Here is a 20,263-nt window from a genome sequence, read left to right on the forward strand (position 1 = left end):
CCATCGGGGTGTTCTCTGATCACTTTGCCCTTCATATCCCCTTCTTGCCCTGAGTGGCCAGAGCACATGCAGACTGTCCCTGGCACTTGTGTGTTCTCACAGGTTAGTTGGCAGCTCATACAGGTTAGGACAGTCCCCAAGCAACTTATTTTGTCTTCTCTTTTTCCCCTTTTCTCTCCAGCCTAATGGAGGGAAGAGGTACCTTGCTAGGCACTGATCTAGGTTTAGGCAAAGGCAATCAGCTCTTCTCTCTCTCTCTCTCTCCCCCCGCTGCCCCGAGTGCCCAGAGCCCAGCAAAGAACTGAGAATCAGAGCAGCCAGAATAGTCTCAGGTTATAGCTCAGGATTGCTTTTCAATTCATAGTCATGTATTTTTTCTTAATCGTAGAATCATAGAATTGCAGGGCTGAAAGAGACCTCAGAAGGTCATTGAGTCCAGCCCCCTGCCCAAAGCAGGACCAACCCCAACTAAGTCATCCCAGCCAGGACTTTGTCAAGTCGGGACTTAAAAACCTGTAGGGATAGAGATTCCACCACCTCTCTAGGTAAAGCATTCCAGAGCTTCACCACCCTCCTAGTGAAATAATTTTTCATAATATACAACACAGTCCTCCCACACTGTAACTTGAGACCATTGCTCCTTGTTCTGCCGTCCTATCAATACAGAGAACAACCTCTCTCGATTCTTTTTAGAACCCCACCTCAGGTAGTTAAAGGCTGCTATCAGATCCCCCTCACTCTTCTCTTCTGGAAACGGAACAAGCCCAAATCCCTAACACAGTCAGCTTTGAAGGTTGCAGATATCTGCAAAGTCACTACTTGGACATCTCTGGAATCCCTATTATAAGAGTTGAGGAAAGTCACTGTGTTGCTCATATCTGTATAGCCACCTGCTCAGATCCAGGGGCCCTGCGTTTAACCCGTCTACAGGGACCAGCTACCTGTGACAGTCAGTGTCCAAGATAAAGTTTTAAATATGTCACAAAATAAGCAAAGATCTTTTACTGAACTCTCTTCCTAGTTGTGCTTACTCTCAAGAAGTTACTTTCCACAAGCGCAGTAGAGATACTCAAATCATTTTGTCTATTGAACTTCATCAGACAGCAGTGGCTTTTTAAGCGGAACTGTTAATGGTACTTTGTACCTTTAAAAATTAAATAATAAAAAATTGGAGGCAAAAGATGTCCATTTCCAGGGATGGCCATAGTAGCTGTGTCTGCACGTGCACAAAAAATAGAAATAAGCGGCCCTTTTTCAAAAGAGTGGGAGGAGCGTCCACATGTGTAAACCCGTCTTTTGAAAGAACGGGGCACAGACTTCAAAATCCGAACCCCGATCCCAGATCAGGAAGATCGGCCCCTTTCGAAATACTAAATCGAAAGAGGACACGTGTAGACACTCCACAGGCCGCTTTTTTGAAATACGGGTCTGCCATGGTGCTGGTCAGCTGGAGGGCAAGGCTGCTCCAGCAGATAGCAGCGGGGCTCTGTGGTCCCTGCATTTGGCTGCCTTAAAGCTGCACGCACGCAGGAAACCCATGTCAGGAAGCTGAGCGTGTGCTAGGAGCAGCCTGTGCATCTGCTCCAGTCGCATGCTCCAGCTCCGCAGCATAGCCAGCAGCCAGCCCCCCCCCCCCCCCGCAGGCCCCATGGCCCCCCCTCCACGCCCCCGCTGGGCTCCCAGGGCTCCCGGGGGAGGAAAAAAAGGGCCCCCTCCTGGACAGAGCGGGAGCTGCGGGACCTCCTCGGCCTCTGGAAGGGCGAGGAGGTCCTGCACAAGATGGGGGTGAAGCGGTGCAATGCCATTGCCTTCGCCCGCCTGGCGCAGGGCCTCCACATCAGGGGCCACCCGGACCAGGCTGCAGAGCAGGTACGCTCCAAGGTAAAGGAGCTGCAGCAGGGCTACGCCCGGGCCGGGGACCAGGCCGGCCACTCTGGGGCAGCTCCAGCCACATGCCCCTTTTTCCAGGAGCTCCGGGGCATCCTTGGGCCCCAGGACAGCTCCCCATCTCTGGCATTTCTGGACACATCCGCCGAGGAGCTGCAGCCGGAAGAGGAGGAGGAGCAGCCCAGACCAGGGACCCAGGAGGGCGAGGGGACCACCGAGTGGTCGAGTGACGAGGAGGACCTCACCATTGTCCTCCCCTCTTGCTCCTCCAGACGGGTGACTGGGAGGCGGACCTCTCCAGATGTCGCCAAGGGATCCTCCAGTACGTACAGGGAGGGGCGCACACCTGCTCCACAGGGTGGGGGCGACGCAATGGCTAGTCACCCACACACAGGACCAGTGGTCTTGGGCCACACACAGGCCACCCCCCACATGGGATGCGGTACCCCGCGGTGGCCCACCAGCAATGCCCAGCACCCGCCTTCAGTGGACAGCACCGTAAGCCGCACAGGGGCGGCAGCCCATCAGTGCTGGATGGCACCTGGGGACCACACACCACAGGCTGGGAAGGGCCACCTGCATGAGAGACCTCTAGATGCACTCCCAGGCCAGGAGGCCCAGCCCATGGGGGATGGGTCGGTGCCCCTTGGGGGTTCACTGTCCTTTGGGGGAGTGGGGGCCCCATGTGGTGGGCTCAGGCAGGTGGGCCACAGCCCGGTCCCCTCTGTTTGGGGCACATTACTGACATGCTGTCCTCCTCTCCACGCAGCCGCACCATCCGTAGGCCGGGAGAAACCTGCGCCGTTCCTCGTCCCCGAGAGCCCCCCTGCAACCCTCAGAGGCTCCTGGACACCACCACAGGCAATGCGCCGTTGGGCCCGAGGAGGATCCAGCCAGCCAGCACCAGGCCAAGGTGACCGAGCAGCACCTGAAGCTTGCCCGGGCTGACGTGGAGTGGAGGAGGGCAGCCTGGGAGAAGCTGCTGACCACCCTGGAGGACATTGCCCACAACCTCCAGGACCAAACGGCCACCGTTGCCCGCCTCCTGGCCCCCCCGGAAGCTCCCCCCACTGAGCCCGCACCTTCTGCTCCCACCAGGCCCACTCGCTGGCATTATCTGCTGGTGCTATCCACACCCTCCCTCCCCACCAGGGACCCTGCACCCAGGGAAGCAGGGGCTCCAGGGGCCGATGGGTCTCGTGGCGCCTCGCCCCCCTCTGAGTTAAGTTCCCATGCCCTGTGCATACTTAACGAGAATAGTGTAGATAAATGTTTATTTTATTGTTCACCACTCTGTGCTGTGCTCCTCTGGGGGATGGTGGGTGGTGGATGTGCGGGTGCAGGGCTGGTGGGGATGGGGTTGGCGGGGATGGTGGGCGGCGGATGTGCGTGGGATGTGGGTGTGCATGCAGGTCAGAGGTGGCCATCAGCAAAGGCCTGCCTGAGGGCCTCCCAGATGTGCTGGCTGTCCTGGTGGGCCTGGTGGATGGGGGTGGTGCCCAGCTGCTCACAGCCAGCGCGAGCCGGAGGGACCCCCCAGGGACATAGGCATCTCCCTTTTCCTCCGCAACCTTGGGGAGGACACAACAGGCGCTCACCACCTGGGGTACGTTGAGGACCCCAACCTCCAGTCACGTGTGGAGGCACCTCCACTGCCCTTTTAGGCACCCAAAGGCCTGCTTCACAATGTTGCGGGTGTGGTTGAGGCGCTGATTAAATGCCTTCCGGGTGGGGTTGAGGTGTCCCCTGTACAGCCTCATGAGCCATGGCTGCAGGGGGTGTGCTGCATCTGCCAGCATGCAGAGCAGCATGGTGACGTCCTCTGCCACCGGGATCTCCTGCTGGGGGATGAAGGTGCTGGTCCCCATGCGCCAGCAGAGGCTGGAGTTCTGGAAGACCCAGGCATTGTGGGTGTGGTCAGCCCAGCCCACGTAGATGTTGGTGAACCAGCCCCTCGCATCCACCACGGTCTGGAGCACCACCGAATGGTCGCCCTTCCTGTTGATGTACCTGCCGGCGCTGTGTGGTGGGGCACGGATGGGGACGTGCATGTGCCATCCAAAGCGCTGATGCAGTTCGGAAAGCCCAGGTCCTGGAAGCTGGTGACAGTGTTGTCCAGATCCCCAGGTTGACAAGCCTATGGAGCAGCATCGCGCTGATGGCTCTGATGACCTGCAGAGGGGGAAGGGGGACATGTGCTCTAGTGCGGGTGTGGTGGCAGCCATCTCCCCCCGCCTCAGGCCCATTCTGCCCCCCTCCCATCCAGCCCCCGCCCCGTACAGCCTCTTGCCCCCCTCCCATCCAGCCCCTGCCCCATCTGGCCCCTTGCAGTGGAGGGTTCCCCTTGCCCCAGCTCCCCTCACCCACCCAGCCCCACCTCACCTCTATAAGTACAGCCCCAACAGTGGCCTTGCCCAACCCAAACTGCTGTCCCACGGAGTGGTAGGAGTCTGGGGTGGCCAGCTTCCAGATGGCAATCGCGACCCGTTTTTCCAGCCTTCGCAGGTGTCGTGGTGCTGGAGTGCGGGGGAGAGCCGGGGCAGACCTCGTCGAAGGTCTGCTTCGACATGCGGAAGTTCCACAGCCACCTTTCCTCGCCCCAGTCCTCTAGCACTACGCGCTCCCACCAGTTGGTGCTGCTGGGGTGGATCCAGAGGCATCAGGGCAGCCGCGGGGGGGTGCCAGGCGGTGCCCTGGGTGGGGGACCCCTGCGGCCCCAGGGGGACCGCCCAGCCACCCAATGAGATCAGGTGCAGCAGCGGCAATGGTGCACAGCACTGCCAGCAGGGCGTCCATAATGATGGCGTCCTCCTGCAGGAGCTGTCGCTGGGCCACCGTGGTGGGCATGAGTGGGCTCTGCCGGGCTGGGAAAGGCTGGGCAGCACTCGGCTCATGCGGCGGGGAGGGCGGAGGGAGGGACCCTTTAAAGGGGGCGGCTGGTTGCGGCCCCGGCAGGGCTTGTCGGCCATGGGACCCCGTCCACAGCATTTCCTGCCTCCCTTCTTTCGAAAGAGGGCTTGGAGCCGTGTGGACGCTCTCTTTCAAAAGACCTCGATGGCACTTCGAAAGAGCGGATCAAAACGCCCATCTGATAATGGCGGCAGATGCTCCCTTTTGATGGCCGCTATTTCGACTGCCAAACTTTGACTATCGCCCTTTCGAAAGGGCGCTGACGTGTAGACCCAGCTAGTGTCTGGCTCCAAGCATAGGTGCTGACACTAGCATGCTGCTGCAGCTGCTGGCTTGAAACGGGTTCCTTATATTCAGGGTTTATAGTCTGGCCCAGTAACTCTCAGCAACTCCACCACAAAAAACTCACCCCCTACCGACAGGTGAGTGAAGTGTGCCACTGCCACAGTATTTAACTGTCCCCTCAGAAGATGTGTCCTGGTGTGCAGATTTGAGAAGGAGGGAGCTGACCATACATCTAAAACATTTATTATAAAACTAATAAACGGCGCAGGGGGACGTTTGAATGGAAGGCAACCTGGGTGTTTTACAACAGAGAGAGAGAAGTCCAGCTTGCCCTTAACCCTGTCTTGCAAAAACAGAAGTAAACCAGCTTGAAAGATTCGCATTTCCAGATGGGATTTCACCAGAGCTGCTTTTTTAACTCCCTTCCCCAGAATCCACGTACCTGGTAGATGGAGGTAATGGTAGGGTGACCATCCATCCTGTACTGGGCAGGACGGTCAGGTATTTGGGACGCCAAAAAGGCGTCGCAACTTTTTCTTTTTAAAGGGACTCATTGTCCTGTATTTGCCCAACGCCCCCAGCCTCGGGGAAGCAGGGGGAGCTGCAGCTTCCCCAGGGCTCCCAGGTAGTGCTGGTGGCTTCTGCTTTCCCGGGTTCCCAGGGAGCACCGGCAGCTGCCACCTCTTTCCCAACACCCCGGAGCTTGAAGGAGCTGCCCCTCCCCTTCATATCTCCCTGTCCCGTATTTGGGACAGGGAGATATGGTCACCTTATGTAATGGTTAGGGTGAAAGAACAGAAGTGCTGTGGTTTCTCTCACCATAAGGCCATTGGGAGCAGTCTTATTTATTGCCCTTATAAGCAAATTCTGATGTGCCAATATTTTCTAAACCACAAGTGAAAAATCACAGTAGCCACTTTAATTGACAATCCTGCTTTAACTTATCTCTGCTTGTATTAGTACCAAAATATTCTGTACAAGGCAGGTGAGAGGTTGTTATTTCACTGCCCATAGAAACTGGATTTGCTAAAAACAATAACTTGTTATTTCTATTTTTATCTCTTCCAAAGCTATCCAGTGGTAGTTTAATTAAGCAACTCAAGCATGCATTTAATTTTGAAAAGACTGGTTTGGTCGTTAAGCTGGTGCCAACTGGCTATTGAAGTTATGTAGGATTATCAAATTAGTAATCAATGTACGGTGCATTTATCGCATAGAGTACAGTAAGTCTTACTCCCGAATGACCACTTCAATTGAAATTTGAGGGGACAGTTATGGTCTGATACTCAAATAATTGATTATTAGAGACACATTTATTGAGGCTCACAAAAAATATTGCATGTAGCATTTGTATGCTTCTGCTACCGCAAGCGAGTTTCGGTATAGTTATTTGTAAGAATAAACATTAATAGGCAATAACAGTCTGATTACATTAACATCAGACTTGTAATTGAGAGCCTTCATTTTGAAAGCCTTCCCAGCTATCCTTCTATTTTGTGTCTTCCCTAGCAAATGGACTTTATGTAATATTTTTAAAGAAAGTCATTTAAAAATAGCTATGCACTGTTATAACATGCAAAACTGTTGTGCGGGAAAATCATGCCACTGATTTGTGCAACAGAATTTCCTGATCCAAATTGCTGCTCATCTCATCAGTATCATTTCCAAAAGGAGGAGAGGATAAACCCAGGGAAAGATAAGTGTATGTTAATTGATTGATCAGCTACCAACTGCAGACTTCATTACGTACAGTATTAATTGCATTTTTCACAACTGACAGCCTTTCAAAAGGAATGAGGTAATGCACAACCTAAATGGGGTGAGCACCCCACCCGTTTTGGCCAGGACAGTCCCATATTTCTGGCACCAGGAAGGCATCCCAATTTATTTGAACAAAGAGGCTAAGTGCCCTGTATTTGCATGGAGAATTGGCTGCCTCCAAGTTCCCAGCTCCCGATAGCTTGGCAAAGGCAGGAGCCAGACCAGTGCAGTTGCCATCTGGCTCACAGCAGCTCACTGGAGCCGGGAGCCAGACTGGTGCTGCTGTGGCTGGCTCATGGCTCCCCATGGTGCAAGGGAGCTGGAAGGCATGGCTGCTGCTTCGATCCCCGCAGCTCAGGGGAGCCAGGAGCCAGACCAGTGTGGCTGTGCCTGGTTCCCGCCTTCCTACAGCTCGGGAGAGCCGTTGGACCCATGCCACTGCCACCTGGCTCCAAGCTCCCTGCAGCTCAGGGGAATCTGGAGGAGCAGGGACACTGCTGCCAGCCCTCTTGACTCCACACAGCATGGGGCAGCCAGAAGCCACAGCTGCCCTCCACAGCATGGTGGGAGCCCCAAAGGGCAGCCACTGCCTGAGTGCGGTGACCATCCATTCTATTTTGGCCAGGACAGTCCCCTATTTCAGTACCATGAAGATATCAACCCTCTCCCTCAGGGTGTCCCATATTCAGCCTAGGGGAATATGGTCACCTTAAAGCTAAACACACTGTTAGTAATCACTTACCCCACAGTGTTTTTACAATAACTACTTCTGATCCTGTTGTTTACATTGCAGAACACAGAAGTGCCCATTTAAACACAAAAGAAAAAATAGCTGAAATCATGCTCGATCCAGCTGACACAGAGACATCTGTGAGCCAGGGAACGCTGTTTTTCTAGGCTTGGCTTTGGCATTGCCACTGTCTCTCCTCTGTAATTAGGTCACCTAGGGACAAACTGTCAAAGGTATCTCGATGCCTAAAGATGAAGATAGGTGCCTAGTGGAATTTTCAGAAGTGCTCGAACAGGTGCCTAACCTCCTTGGGTGTTTTTGAAAATTCCAATAGGAGCTTGTCTGTATATTTAAGTTCCTAAATATGTTTGGTAACATGGCCCTTCCCATCTCTGTATATCATCTTCACCATCTGCAAAATTAACTTCATAAAGAGTTGCGGCAGGAATAAAATAGCTAATACTTGTGAAAAGTTAAATGAAAGTATTCACGAGGGCTGGGCTCTCATAGAATGATTGAAAATGAGAGCATTGGCTTAACTTATTCATCTTAATTGACCTAATCATGATTTGCATTAGTGTGAATGAGGGGACAAGCAGGCCTCAAAACATTCCACTGGTTTATTCTCCAGCATTTTGTAAAGACAGAACTTTTATATATTGGCTCTGACTTACCCAGGGTATGTGCTTTGTCTGAATCACACAAGTGGAACACTTTTGTCTTATGAGATGTTTTTTGAAACAATGTCTGTCTTCTGTTTTTATAGTGCCAATGACCTTTAAATGTAGGAATTAAACAGAGGATTTGAGAATAGCATAAAAAAATTTCCAAAGTACTCTTGCTGTCTTTCATTTCAGCCGTGGGTATATTTGAATAATGTTTTCAATGTGAATTTCCCATCTCCTCCTATCACAGCTTCACTTCTTCTGCTTCTGGTTTTGCAGGTAGGATTCCAAGGGGAGGATGGACTTCCAATGGTCTCTGAAAACCACCAGTTACCCATCTTTCCACAATCCTCCTACATGTGTGCATTCAACATGCCCTAACACATACTTTCCTGTTTTAATAAACACTTTTCTTTTCAGGTCGACTCAACTGGTGGTCCACAGTGTGTACAAGTTGCAAACGCCTTCTTCCATTGGCTACAACAGGTGATGGAAACTGCCTCTTACATGCAGCCTCACTAGGTAAGGGAAAGTCTGGATTGGCTGTTTCTGGTACATAAAATCTTTTCATGAAGGTTTGCTACTTTCTTCTTTTTCCATCAAAAGTTTTTAGTATAGACATCCTGCTTGGGCTGGAGCCTGGACTCTGAAACACCGTGCAGGGAGGGTGTCTTTTTAGCTCTGTAGTGTGAGGCCTCTTGCCCCCATGTGTGAATCAGATGACCTGGGCTTTGAGACTCTGTCACTATGTGTGTTTGTGGGGAAAGGAATGCAGTGTAAACATACCTTTGGTGTATAGAAGGTTGCTACACTCTGTTCTTCAGCTTGTCCCTGGAGTGAAGTTTGTGATAAGTACTTATCTGTCTGTCTTACATGATGCAGCCAGGAGTTTTCTTCTTGCTTTTGAAATGGAATTGAAATGGAAAGATAAACCCGACCACTCAGCTAATGTACTTTTTCTGCAAAGGGCTTGATGCTGCAGTTGTAGTGCCAGCAAAACTCCTGGTGGCTTCAGTGGGATTTTGACTATCATAAATGCAGTTTCAGGCCCATAAGCTCCAGATGTTTGTTGAATGTACATCTTCCTATAATTAAGTCAAATGCAAATCTTCCTGGTGTGTCCTTTCTTTGTGAGGGATAATTGTGTGGGTGAGAGAGATTAGGGTAAGTTACACGCTTTCCTGTGTGCTTACCATTGGTTCACATGTACTGCAAACTTTTTTACCAAGGGACCGAAAAAAAACCCCTGTGACTACACAGTTGGAAGTGATATGTGATGCTGTACATTGCCTAATAATCAGTTTTGTGCTGAAATGGTACATCAGTAGGACTTCAGAAAGTGACCTTTCTCTTAAAAGCCTGTGGGTTTTGGAGTCATTTAATGCTGTCATTTTGTTTTGAAACATAAAATAAGACATAACCATAAAACAGATTTGAATACGTTTGAAGTCTTTATCAATGGTGTTGTTGATGCAGTTCATCTCAGCTACAAGGAACTGTAAGTTATTTACAGCATTTGGTCAGGGCATTTTGATGTGCACAGTTTCAAACAAAAATAGCTAATGCCAGTGGCTGACAGTATAATAAATTAAACATGGCTGCTCATGGTGCTTGTCATAGTTAAGTCTGACTCTCTTTTATTATAGGTTACTTTTCTCACATCTATGAAGATGTGTATTTTTGTTATCTTAAGAGTTTGGAAGCCTGTGGCTGCTTGTATTTTTAGGCTTCCTGTGGTCATAAGTGTCTGTCTTTTTCCTGGCACTTAGCTTCCTAGGGGCATGTATCATCATGCTGTATGACAGTGCAAGCCTGTGGGTGTCTGTGTCTGAGACAGTCACAAGTGCCTGTAGTTATCCTGAGCATTCAGATGATGCATGTGCATTCTGTTAACTCTGGAGTTAAAGTGAAGCCCTGTGCATTGAATGTTCATTTTCTTATAGCAATGTTGAAGTCAGACAAAAACAAAATTACCAATCAACTCAAAGCCATAGTCATTTCGTAACCAGCCTTTAAACTTTGCTAGAATTGAGACAAGTATCAGAGAGGTAGCCGTGTTAGTCTGTATCTTCGAGACAACAAGAAGTCCTGTGGCACCCTCTAGACTAACAGATATTTTGGAGCATTGTCTAGAAGGTGCCACAGGACTTATTGTTGTTCTAGAATTCAGAGTAATTCTTTATTAGCCAATTTATGCTGACAGTTTTCATCAGAAAAGCCTAAAACTAAGGAAAAGGAATCATTAGCTAGTATGCAGATTTATAATAGGCACTTTTTAAAAGAATAGTGATTTCTGTGTTTCATGCAATTGATTTCTGTTTTGTAACTGGATTGCTGTTACTTGGTACTTTTTTGTGCTCTAGGGATGTGGGGATTCCATGACAGGGACCTTGTGTTACGTAAAGCACTCTATACCATGATGAAAAGCGGAGCTGAAAGGGAAGCATTGAAGAGAAGATGGAGATGGCAACAGACACAGCAGAATAAAGAGGTCTGTGTGGCTTAAAGAGAGCTTAAACCATTGGGTAGCTGATGTCTCTTAGGGAAACATTTTTAGGCCTACCTCTGATGTTCCATGTAAAAGCTTTTGCTCTTACAGAAGTCATTGCGCATATGTAGACAAATATTTCTGCATGAAAAGCAGATGAAAGTTGCGTATGTATCACTTTGCACCTACAAAGTATAAGGCTGCCTTTGGGCCACCTGAATATTTGAGGATCCAAATTTAAAAATATTATTATTTATAGACATGTCAAGTGATTAAACAAATCACAATTAATTATGAGATTTTTAAAAGGTTTTGTGTTTTTTTTACATAGTCACACTCAAATACAAATCAGTGTAAAACTTTAGAGCATACAAATCACAGCGTGCAGGGACAGACAAATGTTTAGCACATATAGCATGTAAATATCTTGCAATACCAGCTACATCAGCATCATATAAATACCTGTTTACTTTCAGGTGATGTAAATAAGAAGCAAGCAGAATTATCTTACATAAATGTAAATAAACTTCTCAGTGACTGGCTGAACAAGAAGTAAGACTAAGTGGACTTATAAGAGCTGAATTGAAAAATACTAGTTTTTCTGTTTCTTTTTACAGTGCAAATATCTGTAGTCAAATAATGATATAAAGTGGCCACTGAACAGATTGTATGCTGTGTTGTAATTAAAAACAGTATATTTGAAAATGTAGAAAAACATTAGACAATAAAATTTAAAAAAAGTTAAAAATTGCTTAGAAAAATTAGATGTCTGCAAGTCACCAGGGCCTGATGAAATGCATCCTAGAGTACTTAAGGAGCTGATAGAGGAAGTTTCTGAGCCTTTACCTATCATCTTTGAAAAGTCCTGGAAGTCAGGAGAGATTCCAGAAGACTGGAAAAGGGTGAATATACTGCCCATCTATAAAAAGGGAAAAAAGAACAACCAGGGAAACTACAGACCAGTCAATTTAACTTCTGCACCAGGAAAGGTAATGGAGCAAACAATTAAGGACTTCATCTGCAAACATCTGGAATAAAATAAGGTGATAGGTAACAGCCAGCATGGATTTGTAAAGAACATATCACTCCAGACAAATCTGATCGCTTTTTTTTGACAGGATAACAAGTTTTGTGGATAAGGGGCTACGTCTACACGTGCCCCAAACTTTGAAATGGCCATGCAAATGGCCATTTCGAAGTTTACTAATGAAGCGCTGAAATGCATATTCAGCGCTTCATTAGCATGCGGGCGGCAGCAGCGCTTCGAAATTGACGCGCCTTGCAGCCGCGCGGCGCGTCCAGACGGGGCTCCTTTTCAAAAGGGCCCCGCCTATTTCGAAGTCCCCTTATTCCCATGAGCTCATGGGAATAAGGGGACTTCAAAGTAGGTGGCTTCCTTTTGAAAAGGAGCTCCGTCTGGACGTGCCGCGCCGCGCGGCAGCAAGGCACGTCAATTTTGAAGCGCTGCTGCCACCCGCATGCTAATGAAGCGCTGAATATGCATTTCAGCGCTTCATTAGTAAACTTCGAAATGGCCATTTGCATGGCCATTTCGAAGTTTGGGGCACGTGTAGACACGGCCAGGGAGAAATGGTAGATGTGGTATACCTAGACATTAATAAGGCATTTGGTTCAGTCTTGCATGATCATCTTATCAATAAACTAAGCAAATACAACTTATATGGGGCCACTATAAGGTGGGTGCATACATGGCTGGATAACCTTTCTCAAAGGATAGTTATTAATTGCTTGCCGTCATGCTGGAAGGGCATAACAAGTGGGCTTCCATGGGGATCTGTTTTGGGACCTGTTCTATTCAATGTCTCCATCAGAGATTTAGATATTGGCATAGAGAATAAATTTATAAAGTTTGCAGATGATACCAAGCTGGTAGGGATTGCAACTCCTTTGAAGGATAGGGTCATCATTCAAAAGGATCTGGACAAACTGGAGGAATGATCTGAGGTAAACAGGATGAAGTCTAATAAGGACAAATGGAAAGTATTCTACTTAGGAAGGAACAATCAGCTTCATACATAGAACATGGGAAGTGACTATCTAGGAAGGAGTACTGCAGAAGGGGATTTAAGGGTCATAGTGGACCACAATCTAAATATGAGTCAACAGTGTGATGCTGTTGCCAAAAAAGCAAACAAGATTCTGGGATGGATTAATAGGAGTGTTGTGAGCAAGACACGAGAAGTCATTCTTCCACTCAGCACTGATTAGACCTCAACTGGAGTATTGTATCCCATTCTAGGCACCACATTTCAAGAAAGTTGTGGAGAAATTGGGGAAGGTCCTGAGAAAAGCAACAAGAATGACTAAAGGTCTAGAGAACGTGAACTATGAGAAAAGAGTGAAAGAACTGGGCTTGTTTAGTTTGGAGAAGAAAAAACTTAGAGGGGACATAATAGTGGTTTTCAAGTACCTAAAAGAAGAGGGAGAAAAATTGTACTCCTTGGCCTCTGAGGATAAGACAAGGAGTAATGGGCTTAAACTGCAGCAAGTGGGGCTTAGATAAGACATTAGGAAAAACTTCCTAACTGTTAAGGTGGTTAAACAGTGGAAGAAATTGCCTAGGGAGGTTGTGGAATCTCCATCTCTGGAGATTTTTAAGAGCTGGTTAGATAGACACTTATCGGGGATTGTCTAGACAGTGCTTGGTCCTGCTGAGTGGGCAGGGAATTAGACTTGATGACTTCTCAAGGTTCCTTCCAGTTCTGGTGTTCTATGATCCTATGAACATCCAAAATATTTATAATAAATTTAATTGGTATTCTATTATTGTTTAAAAATGCAATTCCAACTATAGTTGTGACTTTTTATTAATCTGGTTAGTTTTTGTGTGTTTATTGCATTCATTAACTGAAGTTAACTGACAGTCCTAATTGTCTACTGAAAATTACAATACAAAATATTTAAGACTTCAGCCAAATCACGAAAGAAAATAAAATGTTAATTATGGCCCAAATATCTACGCTGAGAAAAGTGACCAGATTTGAAATACGTATCTTAATTGTAATCCTCACATAATTAAAATTAGACACCTCACTCCTCCCCCCCAAAAAAAATTAATATACCAGTCTAAATGTGTGCTGGAAAAAGCTGTGTTTCAGGCCAAAGCTGTCCCCCTTGATTTGCTGCAGATCCAATCACAATGGGGCCAGATATCTGGAGACTCCACTAGTGCAGAGGGTTAAGGTGATCAACAGTGGAATTAGCCAAAGAAGGAGTAGGGTAAAGTAAGTAGCCAAAGAAGGAGTCTTGTACAACTATGTAGGTCCCCCAACTCTTTTCCATACATACATGCCAGGCAATAGGAGCACAGAAGCCCCGAGGCCACTGCAGCATCTGATGCAGTGGCTGCTGTTGAGCAGCTCTGCTCATGGTACTTTATTGTCTTCCTAAGCGTATATGCAACTGTTTCACCTCCAGTACTCAAACCTTCCCAGCAGCACACAGCTCAGTTTCCCAGGCTGTGTGCAGAGAGCAGCATTTGCCCTTTTGTTCATGCCTCTGCTCACCTGTCCTCAGTGAGGCCTTCCGCAGGTCCTCCAAAGTAACCATCACAAATGTGAATTCATGTGGCATTTTGCTTTACAGGCAGCCAGTTGCTGAGCAGAACATTCATTAGGTTTAGGATTCAGTTCTTCCTTTTATCTACACACATCCAAATTTATGAAAAGAATATCCTTTCGTTTGTACATGAAGTCAGCCTGCCTGTGCAAAGGAGATAGAGAATTCTTCTTTCATACCTGCTCACTGGGGAGCTGCTGCCATTGCTCTGCTAGCTGGAAAGCAGAGGGGAGCAGAAATGGATCTCACCAGCACCAGGTCTACATGGGCTATTGAAAGAAAATGATCAAGGAAACTCTAGAAATCTGAGTAACCAATAGCTCCTTTGGCTAGCTTAGCTACTGTTGTGTTCAAAGCTGTGATGTGTTGTTCTAAGGCTCATTCTCATGTTTGCTTAGACTTGGGAATTTTTGCTTCTACCAGTGGCAAAACGTGGTCAGGCAGACGAATAACATCCATTATTTTCCAAGTGCTCCAGCATAAAAGTTGGCTATATGCAGCTAGTGGAGTATGACCAAATATGTTTGGCTTGTATTTGTGCTATTCATATATGTATTTTCCCTGCTTGCTTTTGGCAGTAGCATTGATGAGAACAGCAGTACTGAATTACAGCACTAATAAGAATCAAGTGTATATTTCCTGACTGACTCAATGGGAAACAGTTGAGCTGTCGTTGGCCAGGCATCCTCATGTCTACCTGAAAACCCAATGGACTGAGGTGGTCCCTGTCCTTTGTGCCCTTTGGAAACCTCTCCCTCCAATTTCCAGGAGAGGGAGACAGAACGTGTCACATGTACTTCTGTCCTCAGCCTATCAGAGAAGGAGTGCAATGTACAAGAAGGCACATTTTTTTCAATGGGTTAGTTGCTGAAAGTGTTATGTCAGTTGATACAAACCATTTGCAAATTTGTGCTGAGTTCATGAAATAGTTTTGACCAAACTGAAAAAAAACTGGTAATGTGTAAACAAAACATTTCATTTTGATCTGACTCAAAAATATCAGCCATTTTGACAGAGGCAAAGGAGAACTAAACTGAGAAAATGCTGAGGGAGGGGAGAAACCATCTTATAACCTTTTTAGCCCACTTGTTTTTGTACTTTCCTGGAATGTGGCACTTCCTTTGCCAGACGTGGTGAAAAAGTTTGCATTAGTTAGGTGTCCTATGTTATTTGAGTCACAACACCACCTTTGCCATTATGTGAGATTCTGGTGGGGTGAAGGGCTTTCGCAGTGTCTACTGCTAAAGCCATTCACTTTTGTATAAATGATTAGGTAGTCATTGGAAAAGGGATTTGAACTTGGGTTTCCTATATGATAGGGGTAGGTGAATGCCCTGTCCATCAAGCTAGAGTGTTTACTCACTCACCTTTTGGCAGGCCCAGTGAGGTTTCATCGTCATCATGAATTTCTTTAAATTACCTAACAAACAAGTCACTGGGCCAGTCATAACATCAAAGATCTATAATGGCACCAGAATTTGAGAACCAAAATCGAAAGAATTTCACATGCATGTGAGATGACTGGATGTCCAGTTACCAAGTTAAACAACTGCATGGTGCACTTTCGCAGAGGCAAATTTAGATCCTCCAACTGAAAATTCTATCCAAAATGTAGTAGGCATCTTTGATCTATTTTGATAATTTGGCACATTGATTTGAAAAAAAAGTGATTCTGTAATAACACAGGTCAATTGCATGTCTTATTCAAATAGCAGTATAGATGAAACACAATATATGCCAGTGGGTCATAATGTCTACTGTGTGATGCTGTTGATATTTTAACATCCTATCTTGAAACATACTCTTCTCTCCCCTAGTCGGGTTTGGTTTATACAGAAGAAGAGTGGGAACGGGAATGGAATGAACTGCTTAAGTTGGCTTCAAGTGAACCACGCACTCATTTTGGCAAAAATGGAGGCACTGGTGGTGGGTAAGTGGGGATTGTAATTGATTCTTATACGTTTTGCTTCTGCGGAATAGTTATACTAGCGCCTGCCTGAGAATAGTACACATAAATGAGGAATTTCTAGAATACTTACTTTGTAATAGTGCCTTTTACTGCAGCCTCCTAATACAGTATTTAGCTGGTCATATGATTGCAAACACCTCTCTGTGAAACTATGCAGAAAATCCAGGGTTCTACAAGCCCATTTCTTGCTCTTTGGAGGAAGTGTGGAGGCATTAGTGTCCAGACCCAGGGAGACAGAGGATGTATGCCTTTCATTATTCAACTGTGACTTCCCTGGTTTGCTAAATATTAGTTTATTAATGGCAGAAAGATAGTCATTACTGTTCCCTTGGGGTTGATGCTTGCAAAGTAGACGAGGGTAGAAAATAAAAGATCTTCAAGACTCCATCAAAGAATATTTCAATGTTGTTTTGGAAGATGGTGAAGTGGTGCTCATTTGTCATTTTTTCACAACTCCTAATTTTTTTTTAATTGGAGATATATATATCTCCTAGAACTGGAAGAGACCTTGGGAGGTCATCTCATTCAGTCCCTGGCCCTCTCAGCAGGACTGAGCACTATCCCTGACATCTTTTGCCCCAATCCCTAAATGTTCTCCTGAAGGATTGAGCTCACAACCCTGTGTTTAGCAGGCCAATGCTCAAACCACTGAACTATCCCTCCCCCTTCAGAGTCCTCAGATTGTTAATGGTATTTTTACAGCAATGGTTTGTTTGATACAAATGATTATATGATGGGTTTGCCTGTGATAACAGAGAGCTGGACTTGATCCAGGTGGTGCCTTCCAATCTTATGGTCCTATGTTTGTCCAAAACCGTGTTGTCGAAAACAGGGAAAAGCCTTTGACTTGCACAGAATTTGAATTAAGTATGTGAGAGGTACCAGTTTTCAACAAGTCATGAAAGAGTCATGGTCCCATAGTTCCTTGATGAGATGTCTGGCCTGGGGGAAGTTAGCCAGCCCTTAAGAAGGTTACGTTCACCACAAGCATGGGCAGGCTAATCATAAAAGTGCATAGAACACTGTTGATAGGGGAATACGTGCGAAGACAAAAGTAGCACATCACTGCCACAAGGATCAGTGATAGAAGTCAGGGCCTACAGAGTGAACTTCTTGGGATTTTTGGAACTGGGATCAAGAGCCTTGTTTGCTTGCCTGTTTTCTCATGGAAGAGGAAGACTAATTTAATCCTGTAGTAGTAAATACAAAAGACTTTTAAATGAATTGGAGAAGCAAATAAAGGATAGACCAGAGTCTAGTACTGGCACATGTCTTCTTGCAGATCTCTGTTGCTTTATATTGTTGGCAGCATACAACGGTCATTAGCTTCAACAATGTCTCCTCTTAGAACACTACTCCTCTTCTCCTGCAGCCAAATTAGAAAGAAAATACCCAAATCAGACTGACCTTTCAGCTCTCAAAACTACATACAAATATTTTATAGGTTTAAATAAGAAATGAACAATAAGTTTTTTGGTCATTAAAATTGTGTATATTCTATACAATGCTACTACAACTACTACTTAACACTTGTACTCCAGGTGGAGCATAGGTCATCTACAAGTCTCCTTCACTTCAGTCTCTCAGGACAAAACTTCTAGTTGGCTCCAGGAGTACCCCAGTCTCAGCAGACCTTCTCCACGTTGTCATAGGTCTTCCTCTTTTGTGTTTTCCTTGCAGGTTCCTTGTGAGAACTTAACGGACTATGCTGGGTGATAGTTTTCTGAGAGTGTTTCCTAACCATGCTCACTTTCTTGTCTTGATTTCAATGTCAATCAGTTCTTGTCCTGCTCTGTTCCAAAGCTCCTCATTTGTGACAAAGTCTTGCCATTTGATGTGAAGGATGTACCTCAGGCGTCTGTTTATGAATGTCTGTAGCTTGTGATTTAAAGACTTTTCAGGATACCAGGTCTCGCATCCTTACAAGAGCACACTCTTCACATTGTGTTGAAGATCCGCAGTCTCATCTTCGCAGATATTATTTAGGACTTCCATATGGTATGGAAAGTCTAGAATACAGCTGTTGCTTTTCCTATCCTGGCACTGATATCCTTATCTGTTCCTCTGTCTATGCCCATAATAATCCCCAAGTAGGTTAACTGCTCCACATCTTCCAAATCATCCTCTCCCAGTGTGATGGTGGTGTAGTTGGACTGGTTGTGTCTCACTGTCTTGGTCTTTCCCCTGTTAATGCTCCATCCAGTCACTGAGGCAGGTTTGTCTAGTGTCGTGACCTTTTCTTTCATGCTTTCATGTTGGTGTGAAAGGAGGGTGACATCAGCAACAAAATCAATGTCCTCTAGCTGTTTGAAGTGTCCACGGAATGCTTTGTTGATAGCCATCTGTTATCCTGTTCATAATCCAGTCCACTATGATCACGAACGGGAAAGGTGAGAATAGGCACTTTTGTCACATTCCTGACAAATATGCGGAAGAATTCTGTCAAGACACCATTGCGAACAACTTGGCATGTTGAGGGTTCATACACTGAACGAATCAAGTTAATTTTGGATGGCATGCAATGGTGTTGCAGCAATTTCCACAAAGTGTCGCTATGAATGCTATACCACATATGTCTCTATACAGTGCATATGAGGTTAAAACCTTCCCTCATCTACACCTGTGCAAGCTCCCAGTGAAGTCACAACTGGGTTGCCTAGAATTTAAGTCAATATAGCCACATGCTGTCACAGACTGTAATGAAGCCACGTGTTCTTACAGAGCATGTCTCACTTTGAAAAAAATCTAATTATGTTCTGAAGGCACTTGGATTGTCTTGGATTTGAGAGTTGTCTCATTGAACATTTTGAAATCTACATATTACTTGAATTTTTTCTGTGTTGATGTGCATGTTATTACCAAAAAGCCTTGATTAAATCAATGACTGTTTATGTCGCACAGCTTGATATAATTTATTTTTTTCTTTTCTCTGTAAGCTTTTATAATTCCTCAATAAGATAAATAATATTAGTAAGCCAAAATTAATTAAAAATAGGTTTTTTTTCAAATTAATATTGATTTAGACTTCGTCCTATTGAAGTTAGCAGTGGGACAGTTGCTGGAGAGGTCACATCAGAGCATGAACAGTAAACTCTTTGATATCCAGCAGCCCCAGGACCAGGAGATGGCTAGAAATTCAAATATTCTGGATAGTGGAGGGGGTTACCTAGCAATGCATAACACTAAAGAAGAACCAGATTAGATATTAAGAAACAAACAACAACGTATGCAGATTACTTTATTTACCAGCAACAGTAGTACTGTACACTGTCAACTTATACTGTATTTGCTGTATTTATTTGTATTTACTTTCATTATACTGTATTTATGGAAAACAAAACTAAAATTTACTTATAGTTAAAATGCCAGTTATCTGAGAGTTTTGGATTATAGACTGCTGAAAGAGTTTACTGTACATTAAGTTCTAAGGCTTTGTATGATCTTTCCTACCTGATTTCCAAGTCTGTTCTTCTGGATTTGTTCTGCAGGAGCTTGGTACGTTGAAGTTACTTTGATTACTTCTGGGGTTCTAGAATGAAAATATTTTTCAATAACTACTCATCTGACATTTCACAGTTTCTTTACAAAATAATGGCAGTTGATGCTGCCCTCCTATTTTTGCTCTCTGGGTACTCATCTGTATCTTTATAATTATGTACATTTTAATTAAATTAACATATTGGAGCATACTGTGGTACCTGATGAGGGCTAAGGTAGAACCAAGCTCTGTGTAACTTACTGCCAGCATGTATTAAATTTGAAATATAAAGAGGCCTCAGTAAAAATTGAAAGAATAAATTTATATTTTAGACATTGCTTAAAGAAATAGAACAATACACTTTGCATAATATTTAAATAGCCTTACTGCACAAATTTAATTTGATTCTTATAGCTTTAGGACTTAACATGGAATAGGACTGAACACTTAATCAAAATGCAGTTGTCTGTGAAGTACACTATAATTGTGTTAGAAATACACCAGCCCTGAG

General features: G+C 45.5%; 1 protein-coding gene across 6 annotated transcripts in view; it reads left to right on the forward strand.

Annotated features, from left to right (window-relative positions):
* The window catches only part of OTUD7A (OTU deubiquitinase 7A), a 298,239-nt gene that overhangs the window by 227,728 nt on the left and 50,248 nt on the right, over nucleotides 1–20,263 (forward strand). For all 6 annotated transcript variants that reach the window (XM_075006997.1, XM_075006994.1, XM_075006993.1 and 3 more), the window contains 3 exons: nucleotides 8,659–8,760; nucleotides 10,602–10,729; nucleotides 16,123–16,235. In XM_075006997.1, the coding sequence (XP_074863098.1) occupies nucleotides 8,659–8,760; nucleotides 10,602–10,729; nucleotides 16,123–16,235 (343 nt within the window). The remainder of the gene's footprint in view (nucleotides 1–8,658; nucleotides 8,761–10,601; nucleotides 10,730–16,122; nucleotides 16,236–20,263) is intronic.

The sequence above is a fragment of the Carettochelys insculpta genome, chromosome 12 (assembly GCF_033958435.1).
Source record: "Carettochelys insculpta isolate YL-2023 chromosome 12, ASM3395843v1, whole genome shotgun sequence".
Lineage (NCBI taxonomy): Eukaryota > Metazoa > Chordata > Testudines > Carettochelyidae > Carettochelys > Carettochelys insculpta.